This window comes from Prionailurus viverrinus, chromosome C1 (genome assembly GCF_022837055.1).
Source record: "Prionailurus viverrinus isolate Anna chromosome C1, UM_Priviv_1.0, whole genome shotgun sequence".
Taxonomy (NCBI): Eukaryota; Metazoa; Chordata; class Mammalia; order Carnivora; family Felidae; genus Prionailurus; species Prionailurus viverrinus.
In genome coordinates this window covers 201,085,349-201,099,336 of record NC_062568.1, presented here as the reverse complement: position 1 = coordinate 201,099,336, position 13,988 = coordinate 201,085,349, and the positions used below count along the sequence as shown (strand labels likewise).

The 13,988-nt window shown below is 57.0% G+C and overlaps 1 protein-coding gene across 2 annotated transcripts in view; it reads left to right on the top strand.

The window, feature by feature from the left end:
- PAX7 (paired box 7) overlaps positions 1–13,988 on the top strand; it is a 97,747-nt gene that overhangs the window by 54,352 nt on the left and 29,407 nt on the right. For both annotated transcript variants that reach the window (XM_047871311.1, XM_047871310.1), the window contains exons 6-7: positions 3,584–3,749; positions 5,336–5,532. In XM_047871311.1, the coding sequence (XP_047727267.1) occupies positions 3,584–3,749; positions 5,336–5,532 (363 nt within the window). The remainder of the gene's footprint in view (positions 1–3,583; positions 3,750–5,335; positions 5,533–13,988) is intronic.

The following is a 13,988-nucleotide window of genomic DNA, read 5'->3' as shown; positions in this document are numbered from 1 at the left end:
CCTGTAAAAAAACCACACGCTCCGCATTTGGAGGTGCCTGGCACACAGGAGCTCCAGAAGTAGGGTACATTCTTAGTAAAACTCCACCTGCTCTTTCCAATCCTGGCCACCCTGGAAACCCCCAGTTCGTTCAGCTGGCACTCATTTATTGAGCACCTACTCTGTGCCGACGCTGTTGTGGGCCCCGGGGAGTCAGCAGACAGAAACCGCTGTCACGGAGCTGACGCTTGCATGAACAAGGACACAGGTAAATGTGTCAGGCGGGGTTCCAGTAACTCAAACGCGTTGCCTCCCTCTGGCTCTGCTCCAGCCCTGCTTCTGAAGCCTGCAGGGTGATACTTGGCTTCCCTAGTGTCCGGGGGAGACACCGTGTCTCAGCTGGCGGAAAGCCACCAGGAAGGGTGGGAAAGGGGGCATCAGGCAGGAGGACGCGTGCCTGGGGACCAGTAACCTTTCTCTGGAGGAGCCTTCACTCCTGAATAGCGAGGGGCCAAGCCCGACCTTGTATCCGTCTTTCTCGGAGGTGGACAGATCCGCTGTGTCCCAAGTACCAAGGTCTCTGAGCCTGTGTGTTTCCCCCAGAAGCAGAAGCCTCCCTGACAGGAATCCCATTTGAGAAACACTGGAGGGACTCATCATTAATTAACAACTTGGACTGGACCTTTCCCTCACAGTAGATAACGCTTATCGGACACTTCTCATTTGCGGGGCACGATGCTCAGTGTTCCACGTACATGGTCACTGTCATCCTCCCCGTGATGTTAGGAGGCAGGTATGATCAGTCTCTCCATTTCCAGCTGAGAAAACCTGAGGGAAGAAATTCCCTAAAGACAGATAATCAGCAGTGCCGGGACTTGAACCCAAGTCTGCCCGTCATGTTCTTTTCTTCTGTGCTCCGTGGACAGAAGGACCAGATGGAATGTTCAGCCCCGTAAACAGCTGCTTCCTATGGCATCGTGTTCCCAGTGCTGGGTGTTGTGGGAAGGATCAAAAGTGGATAATAAAACTCAGCGTCTGCTTTCAAAGAACTCAGCCCTGATCAGGGGTTCTGGTGCAGGGGTGTGTCTGTGTGTGTGTGGGGGGGGGAGGGCGGAGGGGGTGATGGGGCTTACTCCTGTCCCTCCTGGAGCCTCCAGGCCCCCCTCTGTGAATGGGCAGCTTACACTGGATGCCAGCTAAGAGCTCGGCCACCAAAATGATAGTTGTAGATGTTGTTCTAAGCGCTTGGCCTGTGTTAAGTCAGTCACTTGACGTCCCGGGAGGCAGTGGTTCTCTGCCTTGTCTGTTGTGTGCCCGGGGCACAGGGCAGCTTGAGGGCTAGGACGGTCCGGTCCATCTCTATCCTTCATATCTCGCTTGGCATAGAGCACAGTCCCAGTAAAGGTTCGTGATGAGAAGGAGGGAAGTAAGGAAGGAAGGAAAGAGGAGGAAAGGATAGGGAAGGACAGAAGGGGAAGAACTTTTCCAACTCTCTTTGGTATTCTTTATCCGAGGGAAGGATGACCCACAGGCAGCTGCGGTGTGCCAGTCGGGAATGGCGTGTCCCACGCCTGCGTCATTCTCCATCTGACTTCAAGGTTTTTGCTACATATATGTATCATCCAGATCGCTATTTGTTTTTATTTTATTTATTTTTTTTCATCTTTATTTATTTTTGAGAGAGAGACAGAATGTGAGCAGGGGAGGAGCTGAGGGGAGGGAGACACAGAATCAGAAGCAGGCTCCAAGCCCTGAGCTGTCAGCCCAGAGCCCGACGCGGGGCTCGAACCCACGAACTGCAAGATCATGACCTGAGCGGAAGTCGGACGCTTAACTGACTGAGCCACCCAGGCACCCCACTATGTGCTTTTAAAATAAAATCAATGTATGTTATTTTTTCAAATGATTATTTATTTTTGAGAGAGAGGGACAGACAGTGTGAGCGGAAGAGAGACAGAGAGAGACACAGAATCCAAAGCAGGCTCCAGGCTCTGAGCCGTCAGCACGGAGCCCGACGCGGGGCTCGAACCCACGAACCGCGAGATCATGACCTGAGCGGAAGTCGGACGCTTAACTGACTGAGCCACCCCGGCGCCCCCAAAACAATATATTTGAAAATAAAAGTGTCTCTCACTGTCACATAAGGCAGGCAGCTGGAAACACACATCAGGGAAGACGAAACAACATTGATGGGGGACTTGCTGGAAAACATCAGCTGCGGATGCGCTTTTCTGTGTGTTCAAGAGGAGGCTCAGCACGGGTGTTAGTGAGGCACCGAGGATAAGTTAGCACCAAGCCCGGACCTTGTCCTCCACATGCCCAGAAGGGCCGGAGGAGGAGTGGAGGGGCTCAGGGTTCCTGAATGTCTGTGTCACTGCCATCTCCCAGAAGCGGGGAGCGAGGAAACACCGCCCATTCCGCGCCAGTTCAGAAGCCCCTCGGTCAGGACGCCCCTGGGGAAGCCCTCCGTGCCCTGGGGAGTGGGGAGAAGCAGGGGCCGCAGTTTCATTCCAGAGCCGGTTGTCGCTCCTGACCGGACTGCCTCGACTCCTTGCTCTGTGCACCCTAAACGAGTCAGAGCCGGCTGCGCTGTTCCTCCAGCTCAGAAAGCTAAACGCGGCTTCTCTCCTCCAGAAGGATCTGGAAGACAAAAGACACCAGGGGCACAGAAGCACCCCTCCACTCAGCGGAGGCTGGACGGGTGGGGGGAGGGTCTTAAGTGATCCTGTGCTGCTGAAGGCTGGAGGGGACCCCACCAGGAGGGGCTCCCATCTGAGCTTTGTCGCATCGGCCCTGGCAAAGATACACCAGAGCAGGCTCTGTATTTCCTTGTTCTCTCGTTCATCCGTTCATTCCTTCATTCATTCATTCAACAAATATTCCATGTAGATGCAGGAGTTGGCTGCGGGAAGAGTGTCTGGCTTAGAGGGAACGGCATATGCAAAGCCCATATGCTTTCCCGTAAGCCTTTTCCTCCTTTTCTGGACCAGAGCTCGTTGCAAAATCCAGACAAGTGACTTCTAGAAAGTCAGACTGATTGAAGTTTGAACCTCAGATTCGTTTCAGCTATAGCTGTGTGGCCTCGGGCAAGTTCTTTGACCTCTGTGAGCCTCAGTTTCCCCTTCTGTGAAATGGGAATAGGAGTACACGTCTCCTGGGTCTACTGGGCCGACGTGAAGCACCAGCACGGGGTGGGGGGGGGGTGGTGCCTGGCGCAGAGGGTGGGAGGGAGCGTGTGTTAAGACAAGGACCCCGAGCGGCTGCGGTGGAGAGAACGTTGCACGGAGTCGCCCAGACGTGGCTGTGTCCCCGACCCGCCCCGTTACGTGGACAGGTCACTCACTACCTCTGCCCCTCAGTTTGCTCATCCGTAAAATGGGGAGAACAATAATAATCCCATAATAATCCCTTCGCTGGGTGGTGGTGAGGCCACGATGGGCTCACACCCACGCAAGTGCGCTGCACTCCGTCCCCGGCCGCGGGAAGGCGATTGGACGCGGGCTGGACACAGGGTGACGGCTCGGGGACCAGTGGTAGCCGTGCCTCAGCTCTCCGCCAGGAGCCAGGCTGAGGGATCCCCGCTCTCTGCTCTCCACCCGCCCAGGTCTGGTTCAGTAATCGCCGCGCCCGTTGGCGGAAGCAGGCAGGAGCCAACCAGCTGGCAGCGTTCAACCACCTTCTGCCAGGGGGCTTCCCGCCCACCGGCATGCCCACGCTGCCCCCCTACCAGCTGCCGGACTCCACCTACCCCACCACCACCATCTCCCAAGGTGAGCGCACGAGATTGTCCTGGCACCTCAGCCGCGCCCTGCCCCCCATTCCTCCCTTCCTTAACTTAGAAGGAACGATAAGGGCTATTTATTTCTTTAACGTTTATTTATCGTGGAGAACAAGCACTAGCAGGGGAGGGACAGGGAGGGAGGGGGACGCAGGATCTGAAGTGGGCTCCCCAAGCTGTCAGCACAGAGCCCCACGCGGGGCTCGAACTCATGGACCGTGAGATCGTGACCTGAGCCGAAGTCGGATGCTCAGCCGACCGAGCCACCCAGCCGCCCCCAAGGGCCATTTTCTTTTTAATGGCCATTTGTCTGTTTGCACGTGGACAGACGATTACCACGGGAACAGTGAGTTCCTGCCTTTGAACTTCTTGGTTTTGCCAACAGGCCACAGAGCATCCAGGTGAGGGTTAACAGGTAGCCTTCCCGCACACGTTTAGAACGGAGCTTCTCAAACTGTGAAGTCACACGCATCCGCTGCGGTCTTATTAAAACGCAGAAATGGGGCGCCTGGGTGGCGCAGTCGGTTAGGCGTCCGACTTCAGCCAGGTCACGATCTCACGGTCCGGGAGTTCGAGCCCCGCGTCGGGCTCTGGGCTGATGGCTCGGAGCCTGGAGCCTGTTTCCGATTCTGTGTCTCCCTCTCTCTCTGCCCCTCCCCCATTCATGCTCTGTCTCTCTCTGTCCCAAAAATAAATAAACATTGAAAAAAAAATTTAAAAAACGCAGAAGTGACAGGCAAGGCTACTATCCCTCCCTGGACCCCTCCCTCCATCCTGTCCACCCCCTCCTCTCTCCCCCCTCCCCCCGCCCGCCCCGGGGCGCATGTTGGGAGCCCCACTACCTGACATCTGACTCATGCCGCCCCTGGGGCTCCCTCTTAAAGGGCCGACAGGCTGGAGTTCTAGAAACTGAGGAGAGAGGCAGGGGATCCTCCCTATGATTTTTTTTCTCCCCTCCCTGTAATTCTTGATGAGAAATTGATGATGATGGTCTCATCCCCCGGAAGGCCGCGTGGAGGGGCCCTGACAGAGCAGAACAGCAGCCCAGCAGCCAGGAAGAGAAATGGCAGCTCGGACCCTGGCCCCATCACTCAGTGGCCTTTTCGCCTTGCACGAGTGCCTGGCCCCTCTGAGCCTCGGTTTGTGCCCGCTTCACACCCTTAGACAGTATTTGCAGAAGCACCTGGCCGGTGGTCGGTGCCCCCAAAATGCTGTCGGGACAGGCCTGGGTAGATTAAGAGAGTCCCCAGTGAGGTCTGACTTTCAGTCCAGAAGACTTTGACTGAGCACCGACTGTGTGCCAAACGCTGTGCAGTGTGGCCGGTGCAGATGCCTGGAGGTTGTCTGGAACGTCGGTTAGCTGTCAGTCGAGCCTTGGCTAGTCCCCGGCGTCCTGTCCAGAAGCCAGCTGGTCCCATCCTGAGTAGCGAGGGGAGGTCCCCTCCGTCCGCTGGATGGCGACGAGGAGGAAGAGGCTCGTGGCTCGCCTTCCACGCGGACGGTTCTTTCCCTGCCCTGGGACGCCCGCCATCTGGGCCGGGGCCACTGGCTCAGGCCCTCTCCTGGGTCTCTCCGCAGACGGGGGCAGCACCGTGCACCGGCCCCAGCCCCTCCCGCCGTCCACCATGCACCAGGGGGGGCTGGCCGCCGCGGCCGCCGACACCGGTTCTGCCTACGGAGCCCGCCACAGTTTCTGCAGCTACTCGGACAGCTTCATGAACCCGGCGGCGTCCTCCAACCACATGAACCCCGTCAGCAACGGCCTGTCTCCCCAGGTAGGTGGCCTCACCAGTCTGGTCCCTGGGAAGCCGCGGGCTCCGGGGCACCTCCAGAGGGAGAGAGAGAGAGTGTTAAAGTGGGAAGCAGGGACGCCCCTGCCACCCTTGCTGGTCAGGACCCCGGGATCCTCTGCCTGGGCTTTATCTCCGAGCCGCAGGCCCGGGTGACCCTGCGGGCAGGTACGGAGAATGGGTTTCCCTGCTCCTGGCCACCAGAAACAAAAAGCTGTTCCTGGCCCGACAGCCCCCCCCAGAGCTTGTGAGTCCGGCCCCCCGCCCACCTCATGGCTGTTCGGTTCACGAAAGTCAGGCATTTTCAGGCAGCGTGTTGGCAGAAGCCTTGTACCGTTTCCTGTGGGATGCTGACTGTGGTTTTGGGGCTTGGTTCTCGAACCAGGAGTCCTTCCCGGATTCCATCCTGTGCTCCACCCATCTCTTGCCTTTCCCCAGGCGTGACCACCGAATGAGAGGCAGGACCGCCTCCTGTTGGTAGAGAGAAACGCCGCTGGGGTTCTAGACTGGGGGCCCTGCTCCCATTGGGTCTTGGAGCTCGTTCCCTCGTGTGTGATTGGTTGCTGGCTGCGTCACTCGTTGCCGGGGCTGTTGGAAGTCATTGGGGCCACCCTGCGATCCAGTGCAGAAGGCATCGCTGAGGCTGTTGGTGGTGGCTGGTGGTTTGGGGAGCAGGACGCGGGGATGCTGGCTGTCCTGGTGGCTTTGAGGAGCTGATGGGTTCCCTTCTGTAGCCACAGCGGGTTCTCAAATATCCACGGAGGAAAGGCGGAAATCCAAGGCTGGTTTTGCCCTGCCTCCCACCTTCTGAGTGTGGCGCAAGCTTTCCTGAACGGCTCTGGTTCGGTAGGAAGGGTGAAGGCTGGAAGAGGGTTAAACCCCAGCTCCGCGGTTCAGGGCGTCGGGGAAGTTAGCATCTCTGAGCCTCACTTTAGCCCACGTTGAACTAAAAAGTGATTAAACCGGGTGTTGCTAACCTCCTAAGAAGGGTGTTGTTTGTGCTCAGCTTGCTAACTGGCCGAAACCTTAGCGCAGAGCCTGGCACAACATAGGGGCTGAATAAACATTCGTCCTCGTGTCAACCCCCCGCCCCCCACAATTGCCAGGACGATATAATCAGTATGAGAACCCTGTTACTTGAAGAAAAAGGGGGGCCAAAGGGAAGGTCCACTACAGCCCCCAGGCCACATCCATCTAGCTTCCTGCTGTTGTCAATAAAGCTTTATTGGAACATAGCCACGCCCGCTCCTTTACAGATTTCTGGCTGCTTTGGGGCTGTAACGCCAGAGCTGAGAACTTTCATAACAGATCATGTGGCCCACAAAGTGAAAAATATTTGCTACGTGGCCCTTATAGGGAAAAAAAAAAAATTGCCAACCCCTGGTCTAAAACCTTCCCGAGGTTTTAATTTTCTGCATGGTTTTGGGTCCGTCGCTGTGTGCCTCCGTTAGTGAGTGTGGTGGAGAGCTAACTGCATTTTAGTCTCCTCATTTACTTATGGGTAAGGTCCCTTCCCCTCTCTGTGCCTCGATTTTCCCATCTGTGAAATGGGGATGGTGCTAAGCCTCTGTCTGGGGCCTCTTCCCCAGGCCGGGGCAGAGTTGAGCAAGCCGCTGAACCCAGAGCTCCTAACAGTGATGCCCGAGGTCCTCTTGGGGCCCACATTAGGGACCGGGGTGATGCAGCCTGCAGACCAGAATGCTTTCCCGGTGGAACCTCGTTGGTCTCTTTGGTGCTCAAGGCCATGACTTCCATGCCATTAGTGTGGAGGACAAAGTGGCTGAGCTGACCTTCCAGAGTCAAGAGGCAGACAGGATCCCAGAGCTGGCTGGGCGGCCGTGGCTGCAGAGACCCGAGGTGTCCACGTCTGAGGATGTGGTCCAGGCCTGGCCTCGAGGTATGAAACAGGCTGGAGGAGCCTCACTTGGAAATCTGAAGAGGGATGTTGAGATTATGCAGGCCAGTCTTCTCGATTCATCTCAACAGGGCCCGGGAGGCGTTGGCCGGGCCAGGGCCTAGAGTCCGGGGCTGACCACTGCTCCTTGCGGCCCACGGGGCTGAAGTTTCTCCCCAAAGTGGCAGTTTTGTCACAGGGCAGAGGAGAGACGAGCAAATAGGGGGCGCTTGGCTTCTGGAGCACGATTCAGCGATGAGAGGGATACAGAGCAAGGATGTTTCATGCACTGTTTGGGCCCAGAGACCAGCCTCGGGGAGGGAGCGAAGACGAGAAAAAAAACCCAGCCATTACTGTAAGCAGCCAGTAGCCCACCCTTCTCCCTGCCCGAGCTGGACGCTCCCCTCTCCTCCCAGAGACCCTCGGGAGGCTTTCCTCCACTCCTCAGGCGGAGAGGCTGTCAGGACGTGATGGATTGGGCTGACTCCGGAGACTTGCCCAGAGGTTCCCACCAAAGGTGTGAAGACAGATGGAGGGTCTGACAGGGGCAGAGGGGACCAGGAGGTGAACAGCTGCTGCCAGGGGAGAGGGGGCCGTGCGCAGGGTGGGCGGGAGGGCAGTCCGGGTGCGCTTCTGTCCGTGTGAACTGCCGGGGTTAAGCTTCGAACACGTCCTGCGGAAGGGGGACAGCGAGGGGGGGTGTCTGGGTCTGTACCAAAGCTTCTGGTATTTGTGACTCCCCGTACGCTCCCTCTGCCCTCTGGGCAGGCCAGCCACACACCTCCGTGGTCTTGGGAGGGGTGGGAGGGGTACACTCCCCACCAGGACAGACCCGCTTCCCACGCCCTGCCTCCCCACCGGCAGGGAGGTTCTCCGGAGCTCCCCTGGGTGAGAGGGATGGGATGGGGTCTGTCTGGGCTGGGGACATCACCCCTCACCCGAGACTGCAGGTCCTTACCACGCCCCCCCCCCAGTAGCCTTGGCCTTTGTTCTCACAAAAGCCCAAGGCGATTATTATGTTGTGGGGGTGGGGGTGAAGTTGGGGCTCTGCGGAGCACCTGCTCATTGCACTGGTCAGTTTGCTGCTGGCTGGAGAAGTGCCCCCCCCTCCGGGGGGCCTGACCCGGGGCCTGGTCTCCGAGCCATCCCGGGAAGGGGGGCTTGTCAAGGCTCAGAGACTCCACGGAGGGACTGCCTGGGCGAAATCCCCTGGGAAATCCATCTATGCTGAACCCTGGCTCTCAGGCTAACAGATACTTACAGCGGGCCTACTACGTGCCAGGCACCATTCTAGGCACTGCGGATGAATCAGTGAGCGTCAAGGAGGAAGACCCCTGCCCTTGCGGAGGTGACAGTGTCACAGGACAGGCAGACAATACATCATAGAACGGCAGGCCATGCGGTGTATCTGATACGCTGTTGACAAGGACAGCTTAACTTGCCAGCCCCTGTGACTCAGGCTCTGTCCTGGGAGTTTCTTACGTGGTAAATACTGGGTAGCAAAGCCAGGCTTCAGCCCTGATCTCTAGAGCCTGAGAACATAACTAACACTGCCCTCTGCCTCAGAGATGCCCTCTCTCTCTCCCTCTCTTTTTTTTTTTTTTGGAGATTGGCTGGCAGTAAAAAAAAAAAAAAATCCTGTCCCCTTTAGCTCCGCAGAGGGGAAAGCTCATTCAGCCCATGTCACGGATGAGAAAACTGAGGCCAGGACCTCAGGTTAGGGGCCAGTGGGCAGAGTTGAGTCACATGGGCAGAGGCCTCCTGAGAGGTTCAGACAATAATGAGCCCAGCCCCTCAGCCATGTGCAAAGCTCAGCTTTACAAGATCAGGGGCTCAGCACTCGGTAAGATACCCCCGGCTTTGTGCACGGGGTCCCCCTGAAGAGGTACCAGGAAAACAAATACAGTTTGACCCTTCGACCACATGAGGATTAGGGGTGCCGAGCCCCCCCACCCCACGATTGAAAACTCACATATAAGTTTTGACTCCCCCTAAAATGTTACTAACAGCCTACTTCCTGTTGATCCAAAGCCTTACTGAGAACATACGCAGTCCATTAACTGCTTATTCTATACGTTCTGTTTCTTTGACGCTGCGTCCTTACAATAAAGCAAGCTAGAGGAAAGGAAACGTTATGAAGAAAAGCCTACGGAAGAGAAAATACATTTGCAGTGCTGTGCTATATTTATTGAAAACCTCCATGCATAACTGGACCCACGCCGTTCAAACCTGTGCTCTTCAAGGGTCAGTGTACTGCCCGTGCGATCTCGTCCCTGATGGCTTGTTGGGGACTTGTTGCAGACCCTCCCGCCCAGCCTGCTCTCGCCCCTTTAGCCCAGGCTGAGGTCCTTGGACACAGCTCTTAGAAAACAACTCAGGACAGCTTAGGACAAGAGGAACCTTTCGTGGTTATGAATTACAGTGAGTAATCTGATGCCCGCCATGGCTAGGAATCGCACACAGGGCACGCTGGGAGGCAGGGGTAGTGGGCAGGGAGATAAAGGGGACACCTATATGTAGGTCCCTTAGGATGCCTGCCCTTAAGAATTCCCCGGTCTGATGGGGGAGACGCAGCCACTGCCTTGAGAGGCTCCTGGTCTGGCGGAGGAAGGACTTCGCCCATCCTGAGGAGCCCACAGTCAGACACAAGAGGAAAACCCCCGTCCTTAGATGCCCTGGTGTGATGGCAGAAGCCAGCGCTGTCCCGGGGGCCTCCCGGTGTGAGGGGAGACAGGCTCAGAAAGTCACTCATGCCCGCTGAGCAGTCTGAAGTCCTGAGCGAAGAATCAGGAACACGGTCCCGTCTGGCCAAAGGCTCCGGGCAGGGCGTCTGGTGCTGGCAGCTTCTTTAGGGCCCTTGTGGGCGTGTCCCTGGGGTGGGGGTGGGGCGCCCTGGGCCTGAGCTTCCTTCTCCTCCAGACTTCTTTAGTGCAGATTCTAGCAGAGCTGGAAGTGGAAACTTCTGGAAAGCCCAGACAGGGGAGAAAATTGCCCCAAACCGTAGTTAGCTTAGCAGCAGGGCCGGCCCCCAGAGCCCCAGACCCCCAGCGGACGGCTCCTGCCACTGCTTCACAGGAAGGGGGTGTTTCTTTTTTGCCACAGTGGCTCATTTTCTCCTTCATAATGTCCCACATTCATTGTGTCCTTTGCTCCTCGCTGGAGCTTCACCGGAAGGAACCTGTAAAAGGGATTTACATATTTACGATTTCCCCCAACTGAACTAATGAAAAATACTCTCTGAGTGTGCGGTTCATCACACGGCCGCAGTCACAGTGAAACAAGCCTTTTTGTCCTTTTGGGCTCCTTGATGTTCTCTTCTCCTTTCCCTCTTTGGCCCGTTAAGAATTACCTGTGACGGCCAAGGTGGGGTGGATGCTTCCGGAGGGCCGGCACGGACGGGGCCAAATGCTTCGGCTGCTTTCACTCACCGAACCCTGGCCATTATCTTGTGACCTTCATTTCACAGATGAGGAAACTGACTTGTCCAGGGTCAACCACCTCTCCATCCATCCGTGTGCCTGCCACGTGCCAGGCTCTGCGATAGGTTCTGGAAAGTGACAGAGCTGGGACTGGAACGGTCTGCCTCCAGAGCCCTCTGTGCTATTCTGTGGTCTCTGGCTGCCCCCCGCCCCCACCCCAGCCCCACCCCCCAAGGTCCGTCCTGCGGTCCATCTGGTGAAGCTGAAGTCTGCAGCCACGGGGCATAGTCAGGCTCAGGGTCCAAATCATCCAATGCAAAGCGTCCCCTTCTTCCTAAAACCGGCAGGAATAAATCTCAAGGCTTTTATTTAATTTCTTGATGAAAAGGGGTCTCCTGAGTGATTTGCCACAGCAGACTTCGCTCCTGGCATCACTTGAGGGCCTCAGGGGACCCAACCCAGCAAGGAAAGGCACTCCATCCGCTGAATCCCTGCCGAGGGCCAGATCCCACGGAAGCGAAGCGCGTGGGCTCTGTGAAGTCATTCAAGTGCCGCAGAAAGGCTCAGAGAGGTTAAGTGACTTGCTGAAGGCCACAGAGCAGCCGAGCGGCCGAGATGGGACACTGACACCGATCTGCCTGACCCACGAGCCATGCCTCGCGGTGCCCCTCAGCAGGATCAGTCCGCTGTGCCCCTCGTGCGATGAGCCCTGGAAACTCCGTGTGCTGCTTTCTCCTCTCACTTCCTCCTTGTGTTTTTTTTTTTTTTCTCTTTATTGGCGACACTGCGTTTATAATAAGCATTTAAAATGAGTCTTGCTGGACCAGGGACGAGGAAGGAGGAGGGAGTGGGAGATTTGTAGGCAGGAAGACGGGGAGGGGGATGGTGGGGTGTTAAATAGCCCAGAATTTTTTAAAAACTGATGCAAATCACTGGTAGGAGAGAAAATTATGTGCAATTACGTCCTGATATTGGAAGGTTTTGCCTAGCCCAGGCAACAAGATCTCATTAACAAGCAGAAAATAAGATTGAAATGGTGTGTAAAAGACCTGAAAAATGAATTTGAATGCTGCGTTTGTCCACAATTACCCCCTCCTTCACACGTATTTTATTGCAATTTTTTTATTATTCTTAATCTCTCCATTCCTCAAAGCAGATTGGGGACATCCTGGCATTACCGGGGCATCGGGAGGAGTGCGGAGGATTTCTTGCTCCCCTGAAAGGAGACCCTTCTCTCGCACATTTTCCAAGGTTGGGTTTTGGAGGGATCAGAATTCATTTCTCCGGCTTAGTGGGTTGTAGGAACACGGGGGCTTTAACCCCAGCCCCCAGCCGAGTGAGCGCGCGCCTCTGTGCCCCGCCCAGCCCTTCCTTCTTCTCCTTTCTGGGCGCCTCTTCTGCCTCCGGCTTCCTTCCCTTTGCCTTCTCAGGATCTCCTCCAGGCTTTCGCTCTCCCAGGGGTCTCTGCCACAAGCCCCCGCACCCCACCCCACCCCCGAGTAGGAGGAAGCTCAGGGGCTAGAGAAACAGCTCTGGGCTGGAGTTCTGGTTCTGCCATTTACCGAGCTGCTGTGTGGCCCTGGGGCAGCTTGCTTAACCTCTCTGGGCTTCGTTTTTTTCTCATCTGAAAACGGGAAGTGATAATCTCTGCTTCTCTGGGGGCGCTGTGAGGATAAAGCGAGAATTCGAGGAAAGTGCCTGGCACATAATAGGTGCTTAATAAATTCTAATCCATTCTTTACTTCTCCGCCTCCCTCTGCCCTGCATCCGCGCCCTGGCCTCCTGCTCAGCCTTACCCCCTTCCCCCCCCTCCCCTCTCGCCTACCCTCCCTTCCACTGGTTGGAAAATGCCTGAGTTGGGCTCCAGTCCAGGACCACATGGTGTGTGTGTTCCCCTGAGCCCAGTCCTGGGGGGAAAAGAATGCTGGGTGCAGGAAGCACCCTTTTCTGCTGAACACACAGGATGCTCTCCCCGCTCCGCTCGGGCCTTGGGAAAGGATGAGCAAGGACAGAACAAGTGACTGGCTCAGGTTGGAAGGACACAGCTCTGATCCTGAGTGGTTTTCCCCAGGGTTAGGGAAGAGCTGAGTCACCCCACCCACCCACGTACCCATTTCTCACCGTGACCAACGATGATGGTGGGGGGGGGGGGGTCAGGGGTCAGCTGGTGGGAAGGGCCACAGTCTGTGGCCAGATTTTCTCGGCCCCGAAGCCAAAGGCCATGTGGCAGCATCTGGCCTCCCCGGCTGGCTTCCTCCATACCCAGCACAGCCCAGCTCCCAGAGACCCTCTGCCACAAGCCACGTCTGCCCGCCTCCGTCTGGCGTACCAGGCGGGGGGCCGCGGGTACTGTCTTCTCAGTCCATCAGGCAACCCCACGCCCCAAGTGCCCTCTCCCCCTGACTCCTGGCCAGCCCAGCCCTGGGGCAGGGACGAGCTACCAGGCTCAGAGAATCGGCCACGGGGCCCCGGGCATCTGCGAGCCCCGCCATCCCCCGGAGGGACGCACGCTGCCAAGATCGGCCTCACATCCAGCTTTGCCTTTGTCCACAGTGAACCTACCTCAGTGCGAAAAGCTGAGCTATTTCCCCCCTGGAAGCTCCAAACAAAACCACCTGCTCCCGTCAGTCAAGGGCTCAGCTCCAGCCCACAGGGAGAGGCCTGGACAGAGCCCCGCCTCCGGTGAACACAGACCCTTGTTTATTTCTCTGCCTTTCTCACCCCCTTTTCCTGGGTGGAGGGGCCCGGGCTGGGCCGGGCGTGTGGGAAGGCAAGGCTGGGATCAGGAACTTTCCAGACTGCTGTTGAGAGAGGCAGGTCATGCCTGTGTACAGGAACTGGGGCGGGGGGGGGGGGGGGGGGGAGGGGGTGCGGTTTATTGCTTCTGGGTGACTTTAGGCTCTTTTTTTAATCTTCGAGAGAGAGAAGTAGGAGGGTGACCCTGACCCGTTCTCCTTTCTTAGAGGACTAGGTAGGATTCTGGGAAGATAGCATCTTAAGTCCACATCCCTGAGTCTGGACAAGAGGTGGGCCGCTCTGGGACTTTTTTTTGCCCACCACCAAATCGTGTGCAGGGATCTGGACGGCACACCTTGGAGAGGTGTGGGCGGGAGCTTCCCACGGGGCAG